At 48.6% G+C, this 27103-nt stretch overlaps 3 protein-coding genes across 11 annotated transcripts in view; 2 read left to right on the forward strand and 1 right to left on the reverse strand.

Moving 5' to 3' along the window:
* The window catches only part of LOC122543777 (reticulon-3-A-like), a 30368-nt gene extending 15137 nt beyond the window's left edge, over nucleotides 1–15231 (forward strand). For 2 of the 3 annotated variants that reach the window (XM_043682531.1, XM_043682532.1), the window contains 6 exons: nucleotides 10155–10362; nucleotides 10789–10927; nucleotides 11261–11330; nucleotides 11780–11826; nucleotides 12350–12408; nucleotides 13328–15231. In XM_043682531.1, coding sequence (XP_043538466.1) covers nucleotides 10155–10362; nucleotides 10789–10927; nucleotides 11261–11330; nucleotides 11780–11826; nucleotides 12350–12408; nucleotides 13328–13370 — 566 coding nt within the window. In that variant the 3' untranslated portion in view covers nucleotides 13371–15231. Of the gene's footprint in view, nucleotides 1–1802; nucleotides 2477–10154; nucleotides 10363–10788; nucleotides 10928–11260; nucleotides 11331–11779; nucleotides 11827–12349; nucleotides 12409–13327 lie in introns of those variants that run through there. The other variant, XM_043682529.1, reaches the window with a different exon arrangement.
* A 3821-nt stretch (nucleotides 15232–19052) lies between these two features.
* LOC122543970 (zinc finger translocation-associated protein-like) overlaps nucleotides 19053–27103 on the reverse strand; it is a 23867-nt gene continuing 15816 nt past the window's right edge. The window contains exons 5-7 of the mRNA XM_043682979.1: nucleotides 25001–25717; nucleotides 22257–22979; nucleotides 19053–20028 (exon numbers count right to left, since the gene is read on the reverse strand). Of these exons, the coding sequence (XP_043538914.1) occupies nucleotides 19568–20028; nucleotides 22257–22979; nucleotides 25001–25717 (1901 nt within the window). The 3' untranslated portion in view covers nucleotides 19053–19567. The remainder of the gene's footprint in view (nucleotides 20029–22256; nucleotides 22980–25000; nucleotides 25718–27103) is intronic.
* LOC122543778 lies at nucleotides 22840–25090 on the forward strand. 7 transcript variants are annotated; one of them, XM_043682534.1, is made up of 5 exons: nucleotides 22840–23325; nucleotides 23366–23757; nucleotides 23824–23863; nucleotides 24208–24545; nucleotides 24798–25090. In XM_043682534.1, the coding sequence occupies exons 1-5, from the start codon at nucleotides 23084–23086 to the stop codon at nucleotides 24986–24988; spliced, it is 1203 nt and encodes a 400-aa protein (XP_043538469.1). In that variant the 5' UTR covers nucleotides 22840–23083; the 3' UTR covers nucleotides 24989–25090. The 7 variants fall into 7 exon arrangements, with proteins under 7 accessions (XP_043538469.1, XP_043538468.1, XP_043538474.1 ...); XM_043682533.1 differs by having other exon boundaries at nucleotides 23366–23863; XM_043682539.1 differs by lacking the exon at nucleotides 24798–25090 and having other exon boundaries at nucleotides 24024–24679.

Here is a 27103-nt window from a genome sequence, read left to right on the forward strand (position 1 = left end):
TATGGGAATGATTCTGTAAATGACACAACCTTCAGGGGCTCTCAGCCTGGAGGAAGTGTCTTCAATAACTACAGTTGGATGAGCCAACCCGAGCTGGTGTTTGGGAAGCAGGAGTCTCAACGTGTATCGGAAGCAGTGGAGATTTGTCAAATTGAAAGAGTTCACCATGGGACTGGGGCAGTGCATGCTCCAGAGGAGCCAGCAAAAAGTGATCCTTCTTCAATTGATTCTTCACAAGAAGAAGATTCATTGGAAAGAATTAGTCCTGACTCTCCTTTCGAGGTCCTTGCTGAAATGCAAGAGAAGGGACCTTGTGCTGAAGAGACACCAAAGTCATCGTTCATTGTGGATGAGCGCAGAGTGAATCTGAACCTGCCTCAGAAGCCTCTCCCAATCACAGGAGGGATTAAGACTGATCCATTGAGTGAAGCAGTGTCCAAAAACAAAGCCGAAACAGTTGCTGCCATTGGACCAAAGTCTGATTTGAAGACAGGAGACCTTCCACAGGCTTTGCACTGCCCTCGAGTGGGTGACCAGCAGGAGATTCCTGATGGACAAAGCAACATTGCAGAAGGTGTCTTCAGGCCAAATGCCACCACAGGAGGTGGGATGTCCACAGACATAGCTTCCAAAAGCTTTCACCCTTCTGTATGTGGATCAATGAGTAGACCACAGGATTTGATTTCTGGAGACCCAGTGTCTCGGCCGTTTGATAAAAGAAAGGTAGTCTGCGGTCTTGAAATGGACCTGGATCTTTCTGAGAGGATATTTCAGCCAGCACGTGGCCCTGGAACTGATGGACTCTCTCCTTATTCGTTGATCAAGATTACCCCAGATGAGGCTGTGAACCCTTCAGTGCAAATACCTACATCCACCAGTGCAGGCATCAAGATTCTGCCTGATGTTGGACATAGGTGTCCGATTGACCCTGTAAGTAGGAGCAGTGAGCCCTTAGCAGAGGTACCATCCAGAGACCCAATGAATGAGCCACAGCCTTTGAAGAAAGAAGCAAAGGAGATTTTCCCCAGTAAAGAAACTTGCCAACTCCCTGAAGATCCAACTTTAAGCTGGGGCAGCTCGCAATGTCCAACACTTGAAGGAACCACTGCCCTTGACCATGTTCTGTCTGCGAGATTGGAGACTGCAGAGGCAGATAGTTCCGGAGAATCGGATGACACTGTTATTGAAGATGTCAAATCCGGTCCAGTGGGGACCCTACTGTATAGGAAGGAGAAATCGGGTGATATAGGCACCACTGAGAAACTGGTTTGTGCTCCAGTATTAAATGTTAGGGAAAGCAGAGAGCAGGTGCTGAGTGACAGACAGAGAGAGTCTGTGAATCTTCAATCCACAGGCCCTGGAGGAGATAGAACACAGTCTGCAGAAACCAAAGACCATCCAGCAGAAAGTCCAATACTGCCTGGAGCTTCACCTGGGCTTGGTCACAGTGGAGACATTGTGCTGGAGCAAATACCAATAACTTCACAAGAAGTGGTACCTTCAGATACTGGTGTTTCGCCTTTCCCATCTGCAGCTGCCAGTCACCAATTAGATATGCATATGTCTACAGAGGAAGGAACTAGCAAATGTGAGCCAAGATCCAGTTCTCCGATCTTGTCAACCTTATCTCATGTGGACCAATCACACTGGCACCCACCTGGCCTGTCTCCAACTGATCCTGCCACCACTCAGCTGTCAGCAGACTCTCCTGTCTCCGTTGACGGTGCTGATACTGAAGAGCTTTCTATGGTGGAAGGACCTTCTCCTTTACAAGAGATGATCTGGAGATCAGCAATATCGCAAAGGGGCCACGTTCTCGGAGGAATGCAGCCTGCCCCAGTGGCAACAGCTCCACCCCAATCAATCATTGTCAAATCCACACCCATAGTCATTGAAACCCCTTCACTCATTGTCAAATCAACCTCTGGACCAGGAGGGGCCCTGGAGGGAGCGACCGAGGGAACAGAGAGGACCCTGGAGGGAGCGACCGAGGGACCAGCAAAGGCGCCAGAGGGAGTTGCCACAGGAGCAGTGAGGGCCCAGGAGGGAGCAGGTGAGGGAGCAGCCAAGGCTTCAGATTCCATGTCACCATCTTCAGTGGAATTGACTGGAGTCCAACAACCAGCCATGAGGCAGGAAGTCACCAAACCCAGCCCTTCAGGAAGGAGGGACACACAGAATGATCTAAGAGCCAAAGATGGACAGAGCTTATTAGGGTCTGGTGACAGAGCCCAGCCCCAGTTAACCACAACTCCCCAGGCACTGAGCAAACTAACCCCCCAGCAAAACCCTGCCATCAAGAAAACGGGAATAGTCAAAGGCACAGCCCTTTGTCTGGCCCAGCCCCTCGTGGACATGGCCCCTCCCAGTGATTCCAAAGTGAGACCAGAGCTGAAACCACAAACTGTCTTGGAGCCTGTGCAGATGGAAAGGCCTGTTGGTGGGGCAGCTTCTGATAGGCTGAGTAAAATGGCAGGTAAAAGCTTTGCTCTCTGTACCTTCCTCATTTGATTAACTGCACCCATTGTCTTTTAACCCATTTGTCATCACCTTCATAAATCTGACCTACGTGCACTGAGCTGTCTGTCTGCTGAAGTCTGTCTGTGTGAATCCCCATCAACAGCCTCAAGGTGTGTGAGATCCTGTTAGTTTATTTGTTTAGATTCTCACCCCATGTTCAAATCCCTCTGCGGCCCTGACCCTCCCTATCTCTCTCACTTACTACAATACCCCACACTCCTCCCTATCTCTATGACCTCCGCCAGCCCCTATATATTCTCCCTATCTCTGTGTCCTCCTCCAGCCCCTACAACCCCTTCCGATCTCTGTCACTACCTCCGGTTCTTGCCTCTCCAGCATCCCCCAGTTCCCATTGCTCCACCATTGGAGGTTGTGTCTTCAGGCACCTGGAGCCCAAACTTGGGAATTCCCTCCCTAAACCTCTCTGCATCTCTCCCTCCCCCTCCTGGTCTCCTGGAGATTAGAAGGCTGAGAGGTTCTCGTTCTCCCTACTCCCAGTCCTCGCTTTTGATGATGGCATAACTCGTGGTGAGTTGGTGGTGGGAAGGTCATTTGGTTGTGGGTGGTAACACTCCTAGATATTAAAAACAAGAATGAGAGGTGATCTCATTAAAAGGTAAAAGAGGCTGGAGGGTTTGGACAGGCTGAATATCTAGAGGATAGGCTGGAACTGATAGGAGGGGTGATGGGCTGGAGGAGGTTACAGAGATAGGGAGGAGTGTGGAGGCCAGAGGAAGTTTGAGGGAAAGGACACTCTCATTGAGGACAGATGTGGACAAATGTCCTGTGTCAGAGGGTGATTAGTGTTCTGCAGGAGGTAGTGGTGACTGGGTCATTGGATTTATCTGGAGTTGAGTTAGATTTTGGATGGGAAATGTTTGTAAACCGGTTGACCATTCCTGTTCTGAGTGACTGATGGAGCAGAATACACTTTGGTTCTGCTATTGGCCAGTTCTAGTTTCGTTGATTTTACCTCCCTCATTCAGTGCCCTCTGCACCATTTATTTAATTCAATCTCCAACATCCGCAATGGCAGGATTCAAACCCAAGTCTCTGGGATATTGCCCGACACTCTGGGTTAATAGCTTAGTTATAAAACCACCTAGGTCATTGCTTCCCCTTATTGTTTATGTTGCTGCAAAGTAGAGGCTCACTAGATGGGTGCATCTCTGGCTAGGCCAGCATTTAATGCCCATCCCTAATTGTCCAGTGGGTAATTATGTCACCCACGTTGTTGTGGATCTGGAGTCACATATAGGCCAGACCAGGTAAGAATGGCAGATTCCTTTCACTGAAGGATATTAGTGACCCAGATGGTTATTCTGACAATCAACAATAGTTTCCGTGGTCATCAGTAGACTCTTAATTCTCGATTCTTTATTCAGTTCAAATCCCAGCATCTGCCATAATGGGATTTGAATCCAGGTTCCAAATGCATTAACTGAGTTTCTGGATTAATGATATCACTAAACCATTGCCTCCGAAGTAGTGCACAGCAAGATCCCAGACACAGCATACGAGACTGGTCAGATCATCAATTTGAGTGATGTTGAGTGAGGATTAAATATTAACTCCAACCAGAACTGTCCTGCTCTTCTGTCAATAACACTTTGGACTCTGAATGGCAGTGTCTCTGTAGCCAGCGTAGCACTGCCACAGCACTGCGCTGGGAGTGTTAGCCTGGAAGATGCAGTCAAGTTTTTTGGTGAGACTGGGATCGACCTGCTCCCATGTCAGGTGAGAGGATCTTTTGCAAGTTGTGGGGAAAGGAGAGGTGTTGAAGGGGTTATGTTCCCCCGTTCCTCAAACAAGATCCTCAAAATATGTTTCTTCTACAGTAGAACTGAAGAAGAGTCAGACCAGAATCGAAATCTGAACTATTTCTCTCTCCATTGATGAAGTCAGACCTGCCGAGTTTCTCCAACATTCTGTTTGTTTCTGCTACCGCCCACACTCCTCTGCACTTTGCAGTCACCCCTATTGCTTCACCCCGGCCCTCAAATTTGTTATAGAATGGGGGCAAGGGGCTAATTTTTAAAATGTTCTTTAGTAAGTTTTCTGCATGTTGTTCACAGACATTCCATGAATAGAAGAGCTCTTTATTCCTTGTCTGCGATGCCTGAGACTTACTCAACTTTGCTGCCTGCTGGCTATAGACTTCCGCTACCCCGTGACAGGGAATGGTTTACATGCTTCTATTTTGAATGTTTATATTGGCAGATCGAATGCTTAAACATTCAGAAAGTGTTACTGAGGATTATGACAGTGGGACATGCAGAATAATCAGTGTCCCATGTGGTGAGTTGTTGAGGCCAAATTTAAACACAATCCTTGTCATCATAGAATCTCTGCAGCGTGGAAACAGGCCCTTTGGCCCAACAAGTCCACACTGAGCCTCTGAAGAGAAACCCACTCAGACCCATTCCCCTACCCTATATTTACCCCTGACTAATGCACCTAACCTACACATCTATGAACACTTAGGGAAATTTAGCATGGTCAATTCACCTAACCTGCACGTCTTTGGATTGTGGGAAGAAATTGGAGCACCCGGAGGAAACACGCAGACACCGGGAGAATGTGCAAACTCCACACAGAGTCGCTTGAGGCTGGAATCAAACCGGGTCCATGGCACTGTGTGGCAGCAGTGCTAACCAGTGTGCTGCCCACACTGAGTTGCAATGAGAGAGTGGAGGAAAACTGGACCAGGAACTGGGGATGTTATTAACTCCAGACTTGATCCTGAGTTTTAAACGAGTAGGTTCAATGTTCACATTAGTAGCAGAAACGTCCTCCTGTAAACATGTTATGTTGTAATTACATCTCCTCCCTTATTGGTTGTTCAATGGTTGTTCTCCCACCCCACTCCCAAACTGGAATACAAAAAATAAAGACCAGGAGTAGGCCATTCTGCCCCTTAGGCCTGTTCTATCATTCAACCAGATCATGAATAACCTTCCACCTCAACACCATATTTCTGTCCTACCCCATTTGCTTTGGTGTCTTTGTCATTTAGAAATCTGTGAATTCGTGAACCTGCCCAGTGATAGAGTATCCAAAGCCTCTGGGGTATAGAAATCCACAAAGATTCACCATCCTCTGAGTGAAGGGATTCCTCCTTATCTCTGTCCTGAATGGTCTGCCCTTTCCCTGAAATCGTCCCAGCTTCTAGCTGCTGCTCCCTCCTCCCAGGCTGGGGAAAACAGATGTTTGGAGGGTAGACTCAATGAGCCGCATGGCCTTTTTCTGTACTGTAGGGATTCCAAGGTCCTGTCTACTTCCAATTTGTTGAGCCCTTTAAGAGTTGTGCATGTTACAATGAGATTACCTCTCGTTCTTCGAAACTCTGGAGAATCCAGACCTAGTCTCCTCGTGGGATAGTCTCGTCAGGTAGGGATTGAGTCATTACAGTGTGTCTGTTGACAGTTGTTATAAATGAACAGGCAGGAATTTATAATGGAGGTGGGGTGTATTGTATATGTGCAGTATACTGTAAAACTAACTGCTTGATGAAAGATGAGGTCATGAGGGTGTCTCTGTTCTTTGTGACTGTATCATGCTATGGGTTTAGTGGTTAATTTCAGAGTGGAATTTTCATGCAGTGATTTATCCTAGTGAATCAAGATGAATGAAGAATGTTTACTCAGTGGAATTTAGAAGAATGGAGAGTGGGGTGTTGGAAATCTTATAGAAACATATAAAATTATGAAGGGAATAGATAAGCAGGGAGGTTGTTCCCACTGGTGGGTGAAACTAGAACTAGGGGGCATAGCCTCAAAATACAGGGGAACAGATTTCTGACTGAGTTGAGGAGGAACCTCTTCACCCAAAGTGTTGTGAATCTATGGAATTCCCTGCCCAGTGAAGCAGTTGAGGCTACCTCATTTAAATGTTTTTAAAGCAAAGTTAGATTTTTGAACAGTAAAGGAATGAAGAGTTATGGTAAGAGGGCAGGTAAGTGGAGCTGAGTCCACAAAGAAATCAGCCATGATCTTATTGAATGGCGGAGCAGGCTCGACGGGCCATATCGCCTACTCCTGCTCCGAGTTCTTGTGTTGTCCTTACCCTAGCTTATTCCCAAGCCTGGACTTTGCATATGCATTGTGGATTCCTCTGGGGCATTCTCCCCTGTGCACCCCCATAAATATCCCATAATTGCTGTCGTTAATCTGACGACCCCACCCACCCCCTTCTCACACCCCACACACACACAGTACTATCACTGCTGGGGGAAAGTGACTGAATGGTGCTAAAGACTGAGAAATCCACCCCCCCCCCCCCCCCCCCCCCAGACCTGTTTGGATGCAGCCCAGCATATTAAAGAATACTAAAACCTTTTTATTCTAAAAGATGAAAGAGACAGCCGAAGTAACTTGCTCATTACCTTAACTTCTGTCATTGGGAAAACATTAGACTGTATTCTAAAGGAGGTAATAGTGCACAGTGTTCCTACAAACTTTATTTTCTTTTGTGACAATCTCTGAGATCTGACTCAGATACCAATGCTGCGAATGGTGTCAACACAACAAGGTAAAAACAATGACTGCAGATGCTGGAAACCAGATTCTGGATTAGAGTGGTGCTGGAAGAGCACAGCAGTTCAGGCAGCATCCGAGGAGCAGTAAAACCGACATTTCAGGCAAAAGCCCTTCATCAGGAAAAGCCCTTCTTCAACACAACAATCCCTGGGCATGGAAGGTCAGAGTCAGGGTCTAGAAAGAATGTTCACAGCAGAGCATTTGGAAATGGGTAATGTGATAGAGCAAAGACAGCATGACTTCATGAGGGGGAAACCATGTCTGACAAGTTTGCTATCTGTTCAAAGAACTGTAATAATCAGGATAGATAAAGGGGAAGCAGTAAATGAAATATGTTGGACTTCCAAAAGGCATCTGATAAGGATTTAGTTTTAATTCATTCATGGGATGTGGATGTCACTGGCAGACCAGCGTTTATTGTCCATCCCTAATTGCCCAGAGGGCAGTTAAGAGTTAAACACATTGCTGTGTGTTTGGAGTGACATGTAGACCAGATCGGGTAAGGATGGCAGTTTCCTTCCCTAAATGACATTAGTGAACCAGATGGGGTTTTTTCAATACTGGATCCATGGCCACCTTTAGATCCTAATTCCAGATATTTTTATTGAATTCAAATTCCACCATCTGCCTTGGCAGGATTCAAACCCGGGTCTCCAGTACATGACCTGGGTCTCTGGATTAACAGTCCAGCGATAATGCCATTAGTCCATCACCTCCCCCTGAGGTACTGCACATACAGCGATCTAATAAGACAAGAGCCCATGAGGGTAGTGTTTAGCATGGATAGAGGATTAGCTAATGAAGACTAAGTGTTGGAATGTGGCATCCATTTTCAGGATTTCAACCTGTAACTAGTAGAGCTGAGGCCGTAATTATTGACAATATCTGTTGATGACTTTGAAGAAACGGAATATGCTGTAATTGAGCTTGTGGATGACAAAAATAGATGGGAAGTCAAGTGCTGAGGATGACACCAAGTCTGCAGAGGGATACAGACTGGTTGAGTGAGTGGTAAAACTTGACAGATGGAATATAATGTGGGAAGCTGTGAGGTTCTGCACTTTGGCAGGAAGAATACAAAAGCTGAGTATTATTTAAATGGAAAAAAACTGCAGCAAGCAGCAGAACAGAGGGATGTGGGGAGTCTTCATTCATGAATCACAAAAAGTGAGCATCCAAGTTCATTGGGTAATAGAGAAGGCAAATGTTGGCATTTATTTCAAATGGAACGTAAAATTAGGGAGTTTTTGCTTAAACTATACAAGGCACTAGTCAGGTCTCAGCTGGAATATTGTGAACAGTTTTCATCCCCTTATAATAAGAAAGATACGCTAGTATTGGAGACAGTCCACAGAAGGTTCACTTGGCTGATCCCGGGTGTGGAAGGAGACTGAATGGTTTGTGTGTACTCACTGAAGTTATAAGAATTAAAGATATTCAGGATTCTTAGAAGACTTGATAATGTAGCTGCAAAGAGGTTGTTTCCCCTTTTGGATGGGTTTACAATCTGAGTAAGAGGTCACCCTTTTAAGACCAAGCTTCTTTGAGGCTAGCAATCTGTGGAATTGTTCACTGCAGAGGGCTGCCGTGTAAGTATATCAGGGTTGAGAGAGACAGATTTTTAATTAGTAAGGGAATGAAGGGTTATGGGGAAAAGGCAGGAAAGTGGCATTGAGGATTATCAGATCACATTCAGTGGGGGAGCGGACTTGATGGGCTGAATGGTCTACAGTTTGCCCTTGAGGCATGGTTTCTTATTTTCACTGGCTCTGATTTGAAGAAGGTTATGTTGGGGACTGATTTGGATTGTGTCAGTAATCTTGTTTGTACAATCTGTGTGAATGAGTTGTTTGTGTACAAAGAGTAGATTAGGTCATTGCTCTGTAATCCAGTCAGCTGCTTCACTCTCTCAGCTCTGAATCAGTAACAGCTTTGATGCATTCTGACGACTCTCCTTATTTTCCCTCTGTCTCCTGCTCCTCTATTCCCCAGGTGTGACTGTGGCAGTATGGGATATGATGTTAATGCCTTCAATAAATAAGTATTCATTTTTACAGGGATTACCAGAGAGGGGAAGGATGGATGATATTGGCTGCGTGGCTGAACAGCTCATGGGGACTCCCTAGGCTGCTGGTCATTTGTATGTGTGTGTGTCTCTCGCTCTTTTTTTTCTCATCCTCTATTTCTCAACCTCTCTTTCTGTTTGCCCCGCTCTCTCTCACCCCACACCTTCGCCCTCTCCTTCCGCCCCCCTTGCCCTCTCCTTTTTCCCCCCCCCCCTCCTTTTTTTTTCTCTTTCTCTTGGACCTCTCCGCCCCCACCCCAGTCTGACCTATCACCCTCACCTTGACCTCGCTCCACCTATCGCAATTCCAACGCCCCTCCCCGAAGTCCCTCCTCCCTACCTTTTATCTTAGCCTGCTGGACAAACTTTCCTCATTCCTGAAGAAGGGCTTATGCCCGAAACGTCGATTCTCCTGTTCCCTGGATGCTGCCTGACCTGCTGCGCTTTTCTAGCAACACATTTCCAGCTCTGACACACAACTCATTGTGTTTATTGCCTATCTGTCCACGTGCTGGTGATGACAGTACTGCTGCTTGCAGCCTCACTTAGTGTTCACACCGAATGTAGCTCCCACATGTTATCTATGGCCCCTGGAGACTCACTGTTCTACCTGCACCAGCATATTCCCATTGAGAGAGGTCACCTCATCCCAATGATCACTGGGGTGGGGACAGGGCCGTCACTTGAGTACCTGGCTTCAGCGTCAGGTTGGTTCAGTCCTTTATCAGGGGGTGTCCCAAGCTTAATGGTGTGTGGATGGATGAGACTGTGGGGTGTCTCCCACTTTGATTTGGGCGAGTAAATGCTTCATAGGGAGGTGCGTAGGGCTAGGCAGGGTGTGAGTGGGGCAAGAGACTGAGTGCTTTTAGATTAATTGACACATCCAAGGTTGTTCATTTCACACCCATGCACCACCTTCCACTCCTTCCACAGCAGCTCTAGGTGTGCCTTGGGGAGAGACCAAGGGTGCACTAGGAATGTACCTGCCATGGTTCCTGATGAATATAGTTTTTCTCTCTCTCCCTCTACAGTGAAGGATTTGATCTACTGGCGTGATCCTAAGAAGACAGGGGTTGTGTTTGGATCCATTCTGACCTTGTTGGTCTCGCTGGCAGTGTTTAGTGTGGTCAGTGTGTTGGCCTATCTTGTGCTGGCTTTGTTGTCCGTCACCATCAGTTTCCGCATCTACAAGTCCGTGGTACAGGCTGTGCAGAAAACCAACGATGGAAATCCCTTCAAGTAAGATTGCTGAAATGGTTTTTGGAGCGTGAATGTCTATTTGATCATTTCCACTGCCTATCCCCCTCCAGTTCCTCCCCTGAGGTTGGGGTTGCGGTTGAGGGTGGGGTGGGGAATAGCATGTGTGGAAGATTCACAAATATTTCATAGTCTTTGGGCAGTGTGTGGTTCCATCCAGAGACATCGTCTTGCAGATTGTATGGAGGACTCAGAGAGGCATCCCTGTCTTGTTTGATGGTTCAGGGTGCTGGAGCCGGATTACATTGATTTTCTTCCCCCCCCCCCACCGTGCCCCCGCAACTGGCCTGCTCTTCAGAACAGCCAGTGATTAAACGGAACTGTCTGAATTGGATGGGGAACAGCAGGTCGAATTTGTCTTGAAACTGAGGCTGTGCCAGTGACAGGATCTGTCTTCATTCTGTTCAGGCCTTATCTGGAACAGGATATCACCTTGTCTTCGGAAACATTCCATAAATACTGCACCATTGGCTTCACCCACTTGAACAGAGTGCTGAAATATCTGCTGCAGCTCTTCCTGGTCCAGGATCTAGTGGATTCACTGAAGGTTGGTGACTGAACTGTAATGTTTGGGCTCTGATTTTAATTACAGGCCATGATGAATTTGCAATAAAACCTGGCTTCTCCCTCTTTCTCTTCCCCTCTCCCTCCAACCTGCTCCCTTTTCTCCCCCCCCCCCCACTTTATTCTCTCTGCCCCTTCTCTCTCTCTCTCTCTCTCTCTCTCTCTCTCTCTCCCCTCTCTCGCTCTGTCTCCCCTGTCAATCCCTCTTGCCCCTTCCCTGGTGTGGGTGCAGGTTTTCTGGGGTTGGGACTGAGCTGGGTCTAGGAAGCTTGCACTCCATCATCTTATGCCTGACATTTGCCTGTTCTGTCCGCAGCTTGCAGTTCTCATGTGGCTGATGACCTACGTTGGAGCTGTCTTCAATGGGTTGACTCTCCTGATTCTGGGTATGTTATAGCCTCAGGCTGTTTGATTGTTGTGAATCTGAACAAAGTCATTTCCTGTGGAAGAGAAACCCGGGGCTGGAGAATTGTTGTGGAGGAGGGGTGAGACCGTGTGCAGGGATTGGGGGTGATTTGGGGTGGGCCATGTTCTGGATATGGGTGGGGTGGAACATTGGGTAGGTGAGGTTTGGGTAAGGGGGTGCATATTCAGGATGTGGATTGGGAGAGAGCCAGTTTGGGTGGGTAGGGGAGGGAGATCTCATGGTGGCAGGAGGAGCTTAGACCCTTTGTGTGGGTGGGGGAAGACTTGGTGTTTGCCTGGGGCTGGGTGGGATCTGGTATGGGATGAGATGGGAGAGACTGGAACTGGTGCATTGCGTCGGATAGCTGTCAGCATTGTGTATTTGTAGCTTGTTCTAACTGTGGTTATTTCTCTCCTTTGCTCTGTCTAGCTGTACTGTTGACCTTCAGCGTCCCGATCATCTATCAAGCTTACCAGGTAGGTTCTTGATGGGCGGAGGCGGGGTGCTGCTGTAGGCAGTGTGTGCGCCCTGGGGTTATTCCCTCGCACACTGTTGTGTGTGTCCTGTTGAATAGCGGGACAGGTGGGGAATCAGTTAGCTCTGTTGGCTGGATGGCTGGCAATACAGGGAAATGCCAAAAGCTTGGGTTCAATTCCTGCCCCCACCAGCTCAAATGACCATTAAGGAACAACCACCTGAAACCCACTCACCATCTCTGTCTGATGAAAGAGCAGCCTTGTGGTGTAGTAGCACTATGGCAATTTTACCTGTAATGGGACAAGGTGGGCTGAATCTTTCAGGGTCTCAATCAGGATCTCAAGGTGCATGTGACTTGGGGGCTGAGTGAGTGCGAGGATTCTGTTGTGTTTGGGTTGCTGGCTTCAGACTGTGGGGCTCACTAGGATCTGTCTGTGGTCACTGCCCCTGAGATCAGCAGAGATGTGATTTGGAAAGTTATTTCAGGAGGAACTGTAACTCCTTTGTTTTTTTTTAATACAGACACAGATTGATCATTACATTGAACTAGTTCAGAAGCAGGCAACCTGTGCTTTTGGGAAGTAAGTATTTTTTAAATTCTCTGAAATGCTTCTTATGGGGGGACTTGTTCAAGCTGGGGATATAGGAAAGTACCAGCAGTGGGTGGAGATGAATGATTACTCCTCCACTCCGTCCCTAGAATCTGACTTATGGGGAGGACTGAGGGGACAAAGCCAAATGTGTTCCTAGTCAAGCCTGACTCTCTGGTATCTGGTTCTGTTCAATATGTGGGATCACTGTGCGTGGCTGTATTAGAGTGAAGTCCAGGCAAAGAATCTGAATCCCTTCTCTAACAACTACAGCTCTCTTCCCTTGAAGAGATGTCACTGTCTCAGTTTTGAGGCTGTGGTCTCTGCCTTCACCCCAACTCTTGGCACAGAATATTCAGCATTTCTCTTTTTTTTAAATTGAAAGCCCTCACCCAATCTGTCGCTATATCTCAGTGGCACAGCGGTTGGCACTGAGAGATCCGGGTTTGATTCCACCCTCGGGTGACTATCTCTGTGGAGTTTGCATATTCTCTCTTGTGAATGTATGGGTTTCTACCAGATGCTCCGGGTTCCTCCCACAGTCCAAAGTTTTGCAGGTTAGATTGGATTTGCCAGCTAAATTGTCCATAGTGTGGGTTAGCTATGGGAAATGCAGGGTTACAGGGATAGCGTAAGGGGGTGGGTCTGAGTGGGATGCTATTTGGAGGTTCGGTGTGAACTCGCTGGGCCAAATGGCCTGCTTCCACACTGTAGGGATTCTGTGATATGCACATTATTCCAAAGAACAAATCTGTTCTTGCAAAATCAGCCCTCCGCTTTGTATGTTGTTCATTCAGATAATTTTGTGTTTTCAGTCCCCAGATAGTGCATTTGTGCTTTTGGTTCTGACGAATTTTCCAGATAATGCTAACCTGTGAATGTGTGTGTCTCTCTCTTTCTCTATACTCAGGATCCAAGAGAAGCTTCCAGGCGCAAAACGAAAGAGCGAGTAACAGCAGGGGAGACCCTGCTCAGCACCCTCCATTGCCACTCCTCCCTTTGTCCTCGCTACTAAACTAAAACTCTGTATTGGAACTAAATGCTTGCTGTCTGTCTGCTTGGGCCTGTGTGCCACCATTCCTGCTGTTGTGGACTGCTTCCAGGAATTTGCTACTTGTTCTTGCCTCCCCCACACCCTCACCCTCTACCCCCAGGTCGATCTCAGCCAGCAAGGGGGTCACTAGTATGTTGTGTGTGTCTGTTGATCACTGGCTTAAGACACATTCCTTTCTGCTGCTTCTGTTTCAATGAGATTATAAATATATATATTTTCTGTTTTGCCCTTCTCTGAAAGACACTGTCTGTAAACTGCTGTAGAAATTACTGAGCAACAACAGGGTGGAGATCAAGAGAGAATCAATCTCCTTCCCCCAATTGTGTATATAATTGAGGGTGCATGTGAAAATATTTGTCATTGTAACTGAACAGTCTTTGAGAAACTGGGGGAGGAGTAGGAAATAGGCAAGTGACGGATGAATTTCTGAATTGTAAGTGATGTATGTCTGTAGTTAGTGTGTGTGTGTATATACGCCAATCTGCCCCATTCCCCCTACCAGGTTTCAGTACTGGCTTTGCAAAAGTAACTGTCCTTCCCCCTCCCACCCCCTGACCTTGAGTCCTGTTTGAAAAGGACACTACGCTCTGTGGTGCTGTTCTCATTTCAATCCCCCACTTGCCTGCTTGGTCCATTGTGTGAGATAACCACAGATTGACATTCATTAAGAGATATTCCTGCAGCAAACTTCATCAAGGGATGGCATGGCAATCTCAACAAAATGGTTAACCTCAAGGTACACTAGCTATTGATCAGAAGGACGGGTGGGTGTTTAGGGGAGGAGCTATGATCTTTGGAATATGCCCCATTAGGAGGGCAGGGCAGATAACAGCAGGACTAAGCCCATGTCCTCCTCTTTCTGACTCTGTGTACTCGCACAGTTGTAACTCTGTATAGAACACTGGAGGGCGAAGTGGTGTGGGACTGCATGGTGTGCGATTGTCCTCTCCCTACCTAATAAAGGCCTGCCCTATATTGGGGGCTTGCGTGGACATAGTAGAACCTGCAACCTTTTTAAAAAAAAAACAGAATTCCTATTGCTTTGATTGTACTTAAACAAGCTCCTAGACATTGAACTGGTTGTTTTTAATTTTAATTGCTTAACTTTGTAGTTTATGATTCACTTCCCTCCCTTACTGTGCTGCACCAAGAGCGCACATCACAAAGGCATAACACCTTCATTGTTGGCCCAAAACTCTGAATTAATCCACTTCCATGTCAGGATTCAGCTTTTGACCAAGTGAAAAGTTGAAATTGGCTTCTGAGGTATGTAAATCATGAGTCGAGGGGTTTGGCCACTGTGTTGGCAAACCTATAGCCCATTATTGAGAGCTATAGCACTCTTCACTGAGCTTAGGTTTATCCATACAAATACTTAAGGGTGAGGTTAGCCACCCCATCTGTTGGCTAAAGCCCTTCATGAATTCATGTCAGGACATTGCTGTAGCTACACACAGCCTGAGATAACATTATAACTGCAGTTATACCTTCCCTCTGTCTTTCCATTCTCTAACTTCCCACCCACCGCAGGACTGTTTGGGCAGTTGAAACCTGATGTTTTAATGTTTGTCTAGTGTTACCATAAGGTCGGGTTTTTTAGAGCCAATTGTGTTTTTGAGGGAGCGAATTGAACAGGGGAAGTATAACTGAGTGCTCGGAAATCTGTGTATGTTAGGATTAGATGGAACTGTTGAGAATCAGACAATTCCTGCAAAAATGTTATTGTGAAGTTGATAATTAAATTACATCCTTATTGTTTACATGGTCTCCTGTCTATGTGTAAAAGATTTCTTTTGAATTTTACTTAGTGATTTCTGACAAATCGAGGTATATTCCTCTAAGTGCAAATGCTGCAGTCTCTCAGCCGGGGGTGGCGCAGATAGTTCCAGCAGGGGTTTCTGAATTGTCTTGGCAAGTCATATTGTAAGTAGTAACCAAACTAACTGGATGTTAAGTAGACGCTGGACCAATCCCACTCTGTATAACTCCACTCCAGTTTGCTTATGCACCTTCTGCTGCTCCTTATTTATATGCTGTTCCTACCATGTTCACCCCTTAATTCTAATCCGGAACCATTGTGGCCAAACCAGCCCCCACACACCATCACTATCATTCAATCTGCACCTTCCAAATCCGCAACCACTACCATCTAGTGAGCTGCCTTCTTGAAATGCTGTGGTTCATTTAGAGGTAGATCCACAAAGCTCTGAGGGAGTTCTAGCATTTTGACCCATTGACACTGAGAAAATGCTAATGTATTTCCACATAAGGATGGTATGGGGCTCTAAGAGAAACTTGCAGGGGTGGTGTTCCTCTGCTGCCTTTGTCCTTCAAGAAAGTAGCACTCCTGGGTTTGGAAAGTGCTGTCTCAGGAGCCTCTTTGGTGCGCCTTGTGGGTAGGACACACTGCCATTACCGGAGATTTGGATGGAGTGAACATTGAAAGTGGTAGATTGGGTGCCAAAATGGGGATTGCTTTGATCTGGATGGTATTAAGCTTTTTGAGTGTTGTCAATGCTGTACCCATCTAGGCACATGGAGCGTATTTCATCACCATTCCTGACTTGTGCCCTGTAGATGGTAGACAGTTCAGTCTCAGGTCAATGGTAAGCCCCAAGATGTTGGCAGTGGGGAATTCGGTGATCATGTCATTGAATGTAAAGGGATGATGTTTAGATTATCCTATTGCAGTTAGTCATTGTCTGGTAGTAGTGTGGTGCAAATGTAACTTGCCACTTGTCAACTCAAACATGGATATTGTCCAGGTCTTGTTGCATTTAGATATGGACTCCTCAATATCTGAGGAGTTGTAAATGGTGCTGAATGTTGTGCAATCATAGGGAAATATCCAACTTCTGACCTGATGATGGAGGGAAGGTCATTGATGAAGCATCTGAAGTTGGTTGAGCAGAGGGCACTACCCTGAGATGGCTGAATTCCACCAACCACAATCGCCTTCCTTTTGTGTCAGGTATGGTTCTAACAAATGGAGAACCTTTCCCCAGATTCCCCTTTAACTCCAGTGTTGTTAGGTCTCCTTGATGCCATACTTGTTCAAGTGTGGCATTACTGTAAAGGGCTGACATTCTCATCTCACCTCAAGAATTCAGTTCTTTTATCCATTTTTGAACCAAAGCTGTAATGAAATCAGGAACTAACTGACCCTGGTGGAACCCAAACTGGGCATCACTAAGCAGGTTATTATTGAGCAAGTGCTGCTTGATCGCACTGTTGATGACACCTTCCAACACTGATGATCAAGAGTAGACTGGTCGAGTTGGATTTGTCTTGCTTTGTGTGTACAGGATATACTTAGGCAATTTTCCATGTGGGATAAATGCTAGCGTTGTACCTGTACAGGAACAGCTTGGCCAAAAGTGCATTGCAAAACCTTTTATAGCAAGTGAAACATGGAAGCCACAGGAAAAATCCTGCCCAACAAAAGAATTCCCACAAACTCCAATTCAACTTCTGAGGTTTGCCTTAATGGCAATGAAACTCTGATTGAACTGTCCATCATTGTTTCCTGTTCAAATTGGCTCTCATTATGTCAATAGTTAGGCTTTATGGTCAGGGAGAGTGATCCTGTCAGTTCATGAATTCCGTTCAATCCTGCACTGTCCTTGTCATGGGGACTTGTCTGGAGGGAGCTTTGATCCGTATCTAACTCCAAATTGTCCTGGCCCTAGGAGTTTTTGATGGGGACGCTGTAGAGGGAGCTTTACTTTCAGTTTAAAAGATCTTTTGGTTTTAAGTACAGAGCTTTACTCTGTACTTAACCCTGTGTTATCCCTGTCCTGGGAATATTTGATAGGGTCAGTGTCTAGAAAGCCTTACTTTGTTTACTTTTAGATCAATAGAGACACCACTGCCCCTATCCTGGGAACGTTTGGGGACAGTATGGAAGTAGCTTGACTTTAAGTTTAAAGGAGTAGAGAGAGCTTTACTCTGTTTCTAACCCTGTGCTGTACTTGTTCTGTGTGTATTTGATGGGGGTGAAGGGCTTATGCCAGAAACATCGATTCTCCTGCTCCTTGGATGCTGCCTGACCTGCTGCGCTTTTCCAGCAACACATTTTTCAGCTCTGATCTCCAGCATCTGCAGTCCTCACTTTCTCCTCCATATTTGATGGGGACAGTGTAGGAATCATAATGTTGTGATGAACAAGAAGGATGTTTTAACATTTTAATTTTGAGATTTGTTTGAATAATAAATTTACAGTATAGAGAGAGGCCACTGGTCAATTGACTCTACAGCTGAAATTCGAGCTACCCAGGGTAATCCCACTTCCCAACATTTGGTCCGTAGAGCTGCAGGGAATATTTAATGTTCAGGTCCTCATACTTTCTCAATAAGTCAATGGTTTCTGTCTTTACTCTCCCTTCCAGACTGGGTATTCCAGACCCTTACTGCCATCTGGGTGGAAAAAAATCTTTCCTTGTCTCCACTCCACTCCTTCAACACATTGCTTTAAATATGGGTCACTGCCGCTTCACTTTCGATGTATACAAGTCATAAAGGAGTGGAAATGTATGGTTCACTGCAGTCAGGCAGAATCCTAAGTCACAGGCAGGAACGTTCAGACCCCATTGGGTGTTCTGAAGGGCTGATTGCCTTCTTGTTGGGTGAGAGTCAACCGAGGGTCCATTTCTGTTGGGTGTGTGATCTCCTTGGGTTGGGGATCATGACATAAGACCACATCTCCGCTCTGTACTGCACCCACAGCAACAAAGTGAGCTATTCAACTGACGTGAGATTCACAGGTGTGCTGTATCCTAGCCAAGCCCAAGAACTTTGCAGCAAAATGTTGCAGGGTTTGGTTGGGGAATAGGTGTTGGTAGTATGAGGACAAGACTGGATCCAGATGTGACTGCTAGTGTTTAACCATTTCCTACCCCATTCTAGAGTCTTAAAAATAAAATTGAGAGGCATGGATAGTGAGGAGAATTTTTTTCTCAAGGCAGCAATGTCAATTACTAGGAAGATAGGTTTAAGGTAAAAGGGGTTAACTTTAAAGGGGATGGGAAAGGCAAGTTTTATTTTTACACATATGGTGGTAACTACCTGGAAAGTGCTGCCACAGCAGGAGGTGAAGGCGTGTACAACAGCAATGTTTAAGTGGTATCTTGACAGATATATGAATAGGCAGGGAATAGAGGGATATGGATAGCATAGAGACAAAAGTTAGTTTAAAAGGTCATCAAGGGTTGGCATAGTCTTGGTGGGCTGAAGGGTCCGTTCCTTTTAGAGTCATGGAGTCATAGAGATGTACAGCATGGAAACAGACTTTTCGGTCCAACCCATCCAAGCCAACCGGATAGCTAATCCAATCTAGTCCCACCTGCAAGCACCCGCCCCATATCCCTCCAAACCCTTCCTTTTCTTATACCCATCAAATGCCTCTTAAATGTTGCAATTGTACCAGCCTCCACCACTTCCTCTGGCAGCTTATTCTATACCTGTACCACCCTCTGTGTGGAAAAGTTGCCCCTTAGGTCTCTTATATTTTGTTGTACTTTTCTCTGAATTAGCTCCATGCTGACTCGACTGAGTAACATCATCCACGCCAGAGACTCAAAAGTAGTTGCACACCAACTTGTTTTACTCTTCAATCCAAGGGTGGCACCATGAAGTGATATACATATTTGCTCCTGGTTATTTTTTTGGCCCTTTGACCCATGTCCCAGTCACTCCCTGAGAAATCAGTTTCTCAAATCTTTTGACTCTCTGCCGTCCGTTAAGGGAAGGGGGTGTCGCAGCCCAGACAGTCCCAGCTCCCTGCCCCAATCCCTCCCACAGCTCACCTTAGTCTACCTGCAGCAGGTGGGCAGGAGTGGCTGAAACTTTCTCCTTGGAGCACAGAGGCTACCTTCAGCCACTCTTGACCTCAGAATTGGTGCAAAATAGGGTGGTCCTGGGGTGTTTCCTGATGGATACCTCCTGCCCCACTCCTGCTAGTTGTGGGTGTGAGCATTTAACTGAAAACAGCTTTTGGGAGGGGTGATACTGTCAGGCATTAAAGCCAATGTTAACTGCCTCCTCCCCCAGTCCTGTATTTGCACAGACCCTACAGGATGTGTGCATGGGTGTCAAAAATTAATGCTGGGCACAGATCATTCCTCCTGGTTTCCTGGGAGGACTCCTGTTCCTACTGGTGGACAGTTGCCAGAAGTCCATCTTAGCAACAGTGGCGATTTTCTTGTTCCACTCATCCACAACCATCACCTTCTCGGCCAGTGTGTAATCCATGGTGTCCTGGTGTTTCTGTAGAATGTGCCTCTTGATGGTACTGAGCTTGAGGGTGGCCAGGGCACTGCCACACACCATGCAGACCAGGCCATGTCGCCACTGGTCATAGTCCATCAGGTACTCGAGTCGCCAGCGCTCCTGATAGTTCCTCCAATGGTCCCTCCCTCGGCCTCGGCCCCGGCCCCTGACTGTCTGTGCCGGTAAGCTCAGATCTGGCTCCTCCACGCACACTTCAATTTCCACAGGGCTCGTTTCCCCACCCCAACCTGGGGACACGTCCTTTGCAAACTCCACGACTGGATTTTCCTCTACAATGCAAAAACAGGACAGTAACAATTTGCATTTTAATACCACCTACAGCACACTAAAACATCCATAAGACGTAGGAGCAGAAATTAGACCATTCAACCTATCGAGTCTGCTCTGCCATTCATTCATGGCTGATAAGGTTCTCAACCCCATTCCCCTGCTTTTTCCCCATAACCCTTGATCCCCTTGACACGCAAGAGCCTATCTATTGCAGTCTTAAATATAATGAAAGATCTGGCCTCCATGCCTTCTGTGGCAATGAATTACATAGATTCACCAATCTCTGGCTGAAGAAGTTTCTCCTTCTATCCGTTCTGAAAGGTCTTCCCTTTACTCTAAGGCTGTATGCTTGGGTCCTAATCTCTCTTGCCAATGGAAACATTTTCCCAATATCTACTCTGTCCAGGATATTCAGTATTCTATAAGTTTCAATTAGATGGTGTGCGTTGCCAGATAACCCCGAGAAATGTTCGGATAACCGGCACTCAGAAATTACTGTTTGTCTATGATCAGGTTGTTTATCGGAATGATCAATTATCTGAAAAAAATGGTCCCCGTCCATCTCGTTGGGATAGTCAAGGTTTTACTGTACTCCAAATGTGGTCTGACCAGAGCCTCAAGTACATCCCTGCTTTTATCTTCAAGTCCTCCCAAAATAAATGTCATAATTGCATTTGCCGCCTTAACTACTGACTCAACCTACAAGTTTACCTTGAGAGACTCCAAGACTAGAACTCCCAAGTCTCATTGCACTTCAGACTTCTGAATTTCTGCCCATTTAGAAAATAGTCCATGCCTCTATTCTTCCTACCAAAGTGCATGACCTCACACTTTCCCACACTGTACCCATCTGCCACTTGCCCAGTCTTCCAACCTGTCCAAATCCTTCTGCAGCCTTCCTGCCTCCTCAATGCTCCCTGTCCCTCTACCTATCTTTGTATCATCTGCAAACGTAACCAGAATGCTCTCAGTGCCTTCATCTAGATCGTTAATGTATAAAGTGAAAAGTTGTAGTCCCAACACTGACCCTTGTGGAACACCACTTGTCACCAGCTGCCATTCTGAGAAGGACCCTTTTATTCCCACTCTGCTCTCTGCCAGAGAGCCAAGCTTCTATCCATGCTAGCGCCTTGCCTCTAACACCATGGATCCTTATCTTACTCAGTAGCCTCCTGTGTGTACCTTGTCAAAGGTCTTTAAGTCCTGGTAGATAATATCCATCAACGTGGATCTAACATCCATCCATCACAGAACACTTCACAGAAGTGTTATTCAGGTTGCATTTGAAGAGTAGCCATGTAAGAAAGAAACAGGGACTTGCAACGAAATGAGGTCAGAGCAATCTGTTTTAAGGAGCGTTTCACAGGATGAAGACATCAGTTATAGAGTGGATTCCAGAGCTTAGGACCACAGACATCCAATGACACACTGCCAGGGATGGAGCAATGGGATTTGCGGTAAACTCAAAAGATCAGAATTGGAGGATGTTAGACAGGAAGAGTTGTAGGCACTGGAGGTGACAGCTGGGGGAGGGGTGTGAAGGTCACAAAGGGATTGAAATCAATGAAGAGAGTTTAGAAGTGGAACCATTGATGGATCAGGTTCTGAGAACACAGAATAATGGGTAAACTAGGATTTCCCCATGATTGCCATCTGTGATGTGTCATCAAATCACACACACCAACATTCACTCATGGCTCTGATACTGCTCTGGATATACTTGGGAACCTGAACCCAGAACATTAATGCATGTCAATCAGGCTCTGGGTCATGTCTTGCCCTGTACTCGCTCCCCTCTAATGCACCTCTCCTTTGAGACTCAACATCCAATTGAGCTCAGTGCTGACTCTCAACACCAGCCCCTTCTTGGTATAATTTACCAAGTTGTTACAGTAGGTAACCGACGATTTCTCTATCAGGCCCAAGCCTGTTCTTGCGCTATTCTGGATATGAGACATGTTGGATCAGCCATGAGTCTATTGAATGGCGGAGCAGGCTTGAGGGGCCGAACAGCCTGCTCCTGTTCCAAGTTCTTATAGTTTTATGGAAGTTGCATGATGATGGGTCTACACAGCTACAAGATGTAGGAAGCTGTAATGACAGCGTGACATTTTGATATGGTCAGTTTTCCTTGGAGAAACTTCTTGTGGATAACTGCCTCAGAATTATAGATTGGAGGTGTGTGAACTCTTTTGATAGTCAAGAGATCTGATAGCAATGACTTTACCTGTAACTGCAGACTGTATCCTAAGGGCTGACAATTCCTCTTCCCGCGATTCGATCACTGCACTCTCCTGCAGAGATATAGTTTTCTTCCAGACATCCAGAACGTTCTTCCTCTCGGCCTGGTTGAAGTTAAGGGAGTGCGGGTGGTTCTGAAGGATGTGCCGTTTGATGGTGCAGAGGGCTACAGTAGCCAACGATTTTCCACACACCATGCAGACGAGGGTGTGCCACCACTGGTCATAGTCCATCAGGTACTCGAACCGCCAGTGCTCTTGGTAGTGACAGCGTGGCTTCTTACCGGCTGACCAGTTAGAACCTGTCCCGGGCATCACCAGTTGCACCGCTGTGCAGTCGCGCTGCAAAGCCCTCTCATTCCAGGCTTCCAGAATGTTCTCCTTCTCGGCCTGGTTGAAGTGCAGCGAGTGCGGATGGTTTTGGAGGATGTGTCGTTTGATGGTGCTGAGGGTGAGAGTAGCCAGGGATTTGCCACACACCATGCAGACTAGGCCATGCCGCCACCAGTCATAGTCCATCAGGTGTTCAAACCTCCAGCGTTCCTGGTAGTAACGACGGATACCTTTACTGGGCAACGGAGCCAGGGGGTTGTGCTGTGGCACCACCCGGTTATTATCAACAGGGAGTTGTGATTGATCCAGCAACACAGGAAAACCCACCACCTCGACAACTGAGCCAACATGAAGAGGATCCAAACGGACTTCGGTCCCTTCAGGAACAAGGGAAAACGTAACAAATTCACCAGCAGATAGTGACACACTCGCTCCTCCTCACCCACACGTTGGCTCCGCAGCCCCCACCAATGCATTACCCATGTGGCTGGGAGAGGGGAAAAGGAGTTGGCCTCAGGACCAGGCGGTTGGGTGCACGCGGAGGGAGTTGGCCTCAGGACCAGGCGGTTGGGTGAGACCGGAGGCAGTTGGCCTCAGGACCAGGCGGTTGGGTGCGCGCGGAGGGAGTTGGCCTCAGGACCTGGCAGTTGGGTGCGCGAGGAGGGAGTTGGCCTCAGGACCTGGCGGTTGGGTGCGCGCGGAGGGAGTTGGCCTCAGGACCAGGCGGTTGGGTGAGACCGGAGGGAGTTGGCCTCAGGACCAGGCGGAGGGAGTTGGCCTCAGGACCAGGCGGTTGGGTGCGCGCGGAGGGAGTTGGCCTCAGGACCAGGCGGAGGGAGTTGGCCTCAGGACCAGGCAGTTGGGTGCGCGCGGAGGGAGTTGGCCTCAGGACCTGGCGGTTGGGTGCCCGCGGAGGGAGTTGGCCTCAGGACCTGGCGGTTGGGTGCGCGCGGTGGGAGTTGGCCTCAGGACCAGGCGGTTGGGTGCGCGCAGAGGGAGTTGGCCTCAGGACCAGGTGGTTGGGTGCGCGCGGAGGGAGTTGGCCTCAGGACCTGGCGGTTGGGTGCGCGCGGAGGGAGTTGGCCTCAGGACCTGGCGGTTGGGTACGCGCGGAGGTGGTTAGCCTCAGGACCTGGCGGTTGGGTGCGCGCGGAGGTGGTTGGCCTCAGGACCTGGCGGTTGGGTGCGCGCGGAGGGAGTTGGCCTCAGGACCAGGCGGAGGGAGTTGGCCTCAGGACCAGGCGGTTGGGTGCGCGCGGAGGTGGTTGGCCTCAGGACCTGGCGGTTGGGTGCGCGCGGAGGTGGTTGGCCTCAGGACCTGGCGGTTGGGTACGCGCGGAGGTGGTTAGCCTCAGGACCTGGCGGTTGGGTGCGCGCGGAGGTGGTTGGCCTCAGGACCTGGCGGTTGGGTGCGCGCGGAGGGAGTTGGCCTCAGGACCTGGCGGTTGGGTGCGCGCGAAGGGAGTTGGCCTCAGGACCTGGCGTTGGGTGAGCGCGGAGGGAGTTGGCCTCAGGACCAGGCGGTTGGGTGCGCGCGAAGGGAGTTGGCCTCAGGACCTGGCGTTGGGTGAGCGCGGAGGGAGTTGGCCTCAGGACCAGGCGGAGGGAGTTGGCCTCAGGACCTGGCGGTTGGGTGCGCGCGGAGGGAGTTGGCCTCAGGACCGCGCGGATGGAGTTGGCCTCAGGACCAGGCGGTTGGGTGCGCGCGGAGGGAGTTGGCCTCAGGACCAGGCGGTTGGGTGAGCGCGGAGGGAGTTGGCCTCAGGACCAGGCAGAGGGAGTTGACCTCAGGACCAGGCGGTTGGGTGCGCGCGGAGGGAGTTGGCCTCCGGACCAGGCGGTTGGGTGCGCGCGGAGGGAGTTGGCCTCAGGACCAGGCGGTTGGGTGCGCGCGGAGGGAGTTGGCCTCAGGACCTGGCGGAGGGAGTTGGCCTCAGGACCAGGTGGTTGGGTGCGCGCGGAGGGGGTTGGCCTCAGGACCAGGCGGAGGGAGTTGGCCTCAGGACCAGGCGGTTGGGTACGCGCGGAGGGAGTTGGCCTCAGGACCAGGCGGTTGGGTACGCGCGGAGGTGGTTGGCCTCAGGACCTGGCGGTTGGGTGCGCGCGGAGTGGTTTGGCCTCAGGACCAGGCGGAGGGAGTTGGCCTCAGGACCAGGTGGTTGGGTGCGCACGGAGGGAGTTGGCCTCAGGACCAGGCGGTTGGGTGCGCGCGGAGGGAGTTGGCCTCAGGACCAGGCGGTTGGGTGCGCGCGGAGGGAGTTGGCCTCAGGACCAGGCAGAGGGAGTTGGCCTCAGGACCAGGCGGTTGGGTGCGCGCGGAGGGAGTTGGCCTCAGGACCAGGTGGTTGGGTGCGCGCGGAGGGAGTTGGCCTCAGGACTTGGTTGAGCTGCTCTGTACCTGTCAGTGTCTCTGGCTCCACCCCTGGCTGCCGGTCACTGGTCTCTGATTGGTGACGCTCGTGCCGCCCCTCCCCTATACAGCAGTCCGAATGGAATCGATGTGACACATTTCCTGGCACCTGTCGCACTTGGTCGACGCTCGATTGGTCAACGACGCTGTCCATCATAGAGGTTGGCCTCCCTGGAACTGATTGGTCTTGCAGCATAGTACCCTCCCCTGGCACCTGCGGTAACTGACCGTCGCCGTGGGATAGAGCGGGAAACCGGGTCCCGTGCAATTCGAGGCCCGATTGGTGGGAAACGGCGGGAGCCGTGTTATCGACCGCTGATTGGTCTGTGTGAGGGAGGAGGCGGTGCCTTAGGTGTCCCGCTTCTGTTAAGGGGGGCTGTGTTTGGTGCAGGAGCCGATCCATCCAAGTGGCCATTACGACGCGTCGCTGACGGGCAGTCAGACTGAGTGAGGCCTGGTGCCTTTGGAGGATGTGCCGCTTTATGGTGCTCAGCTTGAGAGTGGCCAGGCCGCTGCCGCACACCATACACACCAGGCCATGTCGCACGCCATCGTAATCCATCAGGTACTCCGTCCGCCAGCGCTCCTGGTAGTACCGCCTCACAGGCCGCCGGCTCAGCGCCCCCTTTGCCGGGTCCGGCCTTGGCGGAGACATCCTACCCGGAGCGGCCTCAGCCGACCTTTGATCCGCGGCCGGAGGTATCCCTGTGGGAGGGGAAAAAAATGGCACATCCGTTGGACGTCTCTTGATTTTTTTTCCCCAAAATTCAATCTGGCTCCACCCCCATAGGAAGCCATTCTGCCCCTCGAGCCTGTTATCCCATTCCTCATGTCCACTTTCCTCGATTCCCTGACTGATCAGAATCTATTTATTGAAACCTTACAAGGACTTTGCCCCCACAGCGCTCTGTGGCAAAGGGTTTCAAAGATTCACAACACTCTTGAGAGAAAATAAATTCCTCATTTACCTCAGTTTTCAGTTGGTGCTCATTTATTCCTTGACTCTTCCATGAGGGGAAACATCTGCTCAGCATTTACTCTGTCGAGATCCTTAGGAATCCCAGATGTCTCTATAAGATCACCTTTCATTCTTCTCAACTCCAGTGAGTAGAGTCGTAAAGATCTCAGCATGAAAACAGGCCCTTCGGTCCATGTGGACTAGGTATCCTAAATTAATCCAGTCACATTTGCCAGCATTTGGCCCATTTATATACCCATGGGTATATAAATAGGCCCTTCCTATTTATATACCCATCCAGATGCCTTTTAAATGTTGCAATTGTACCAGCTTCCATCATTTCCTCTGGCAGCTCATTCCATACACGCATCACCTTCTACATGAAAACATTGCCCCTTAGGTTTAGACTCTCCTAAGCTGGGGAAAAAGACTTTGGCTATTCACTCCATCCATACCCTTCATGATTTTATAAACCTCAACCTCCAATGCTCCAGGTTAAATGGTAGAGTCCCAACAGGTTAACCTTTGTTCATAACACAATTCCTCCATATTGGGGATCAGTCTAGCGAACCTTCTCTGTACAGCCTCCAATGAAATTATATGTTTCCTTAAATAAGAAAATAAATACTGCTGTCAGTACTCCAGATGTGGTCTCACCAGCACCTTGGACAGTTGTGGTGAGACTTCCTACTCTTACACTCCAATCTCCTTGAAATAACATTAGCCTTCCTGATTACCTCAAGATTATTGTATCGGCGCTGCCTCGTGCTCCCACGAGGAGTTTGAACAGTTCATCCACTTTACCAACACCTTCCGCCCCGACCTCAAATTCACCTGGACCATCTCAGACTCCTCCCTCCCCTTCCTAGACCTTTCCATTTCTATCTCGGGTGACCGAATCGACACGGACATCTACTATAAACCGACCGACTCCCACAGCTACCTAGACTACACCTCCTCCCACCCTGCCCCCTGTAAAAACGCCATCCCATATTCCCAATTCCTTCGTCTCCACCGCATCTGCTCCCAGGAGGACCAGTTCCAAAACCGTACAACCCAGATGGCCTCCTTCTTCAAGGACCGCAACTTCTCCCCAGACGTGGTCGACGATGCTCTCCACCGCATCTCTTCCA

The sequence above is a fragment of the Chiloscyllium plagiosum genome, chromosome 45 (assembly GCF_004010195.1).
Source record: "Chiloscyllium plagiosum isolate BGI_BamShark_2017 chromosome 45, ASM401019v2, whole genome shotgun sequence".
Lineage (NCBI taxonomy): Eukaryota > Metazoa > Chordata > Chondrichthyes > Orectolobiformes > Hemiscylliidae > Chiloscyllium > Chiloscyllium plagiosum.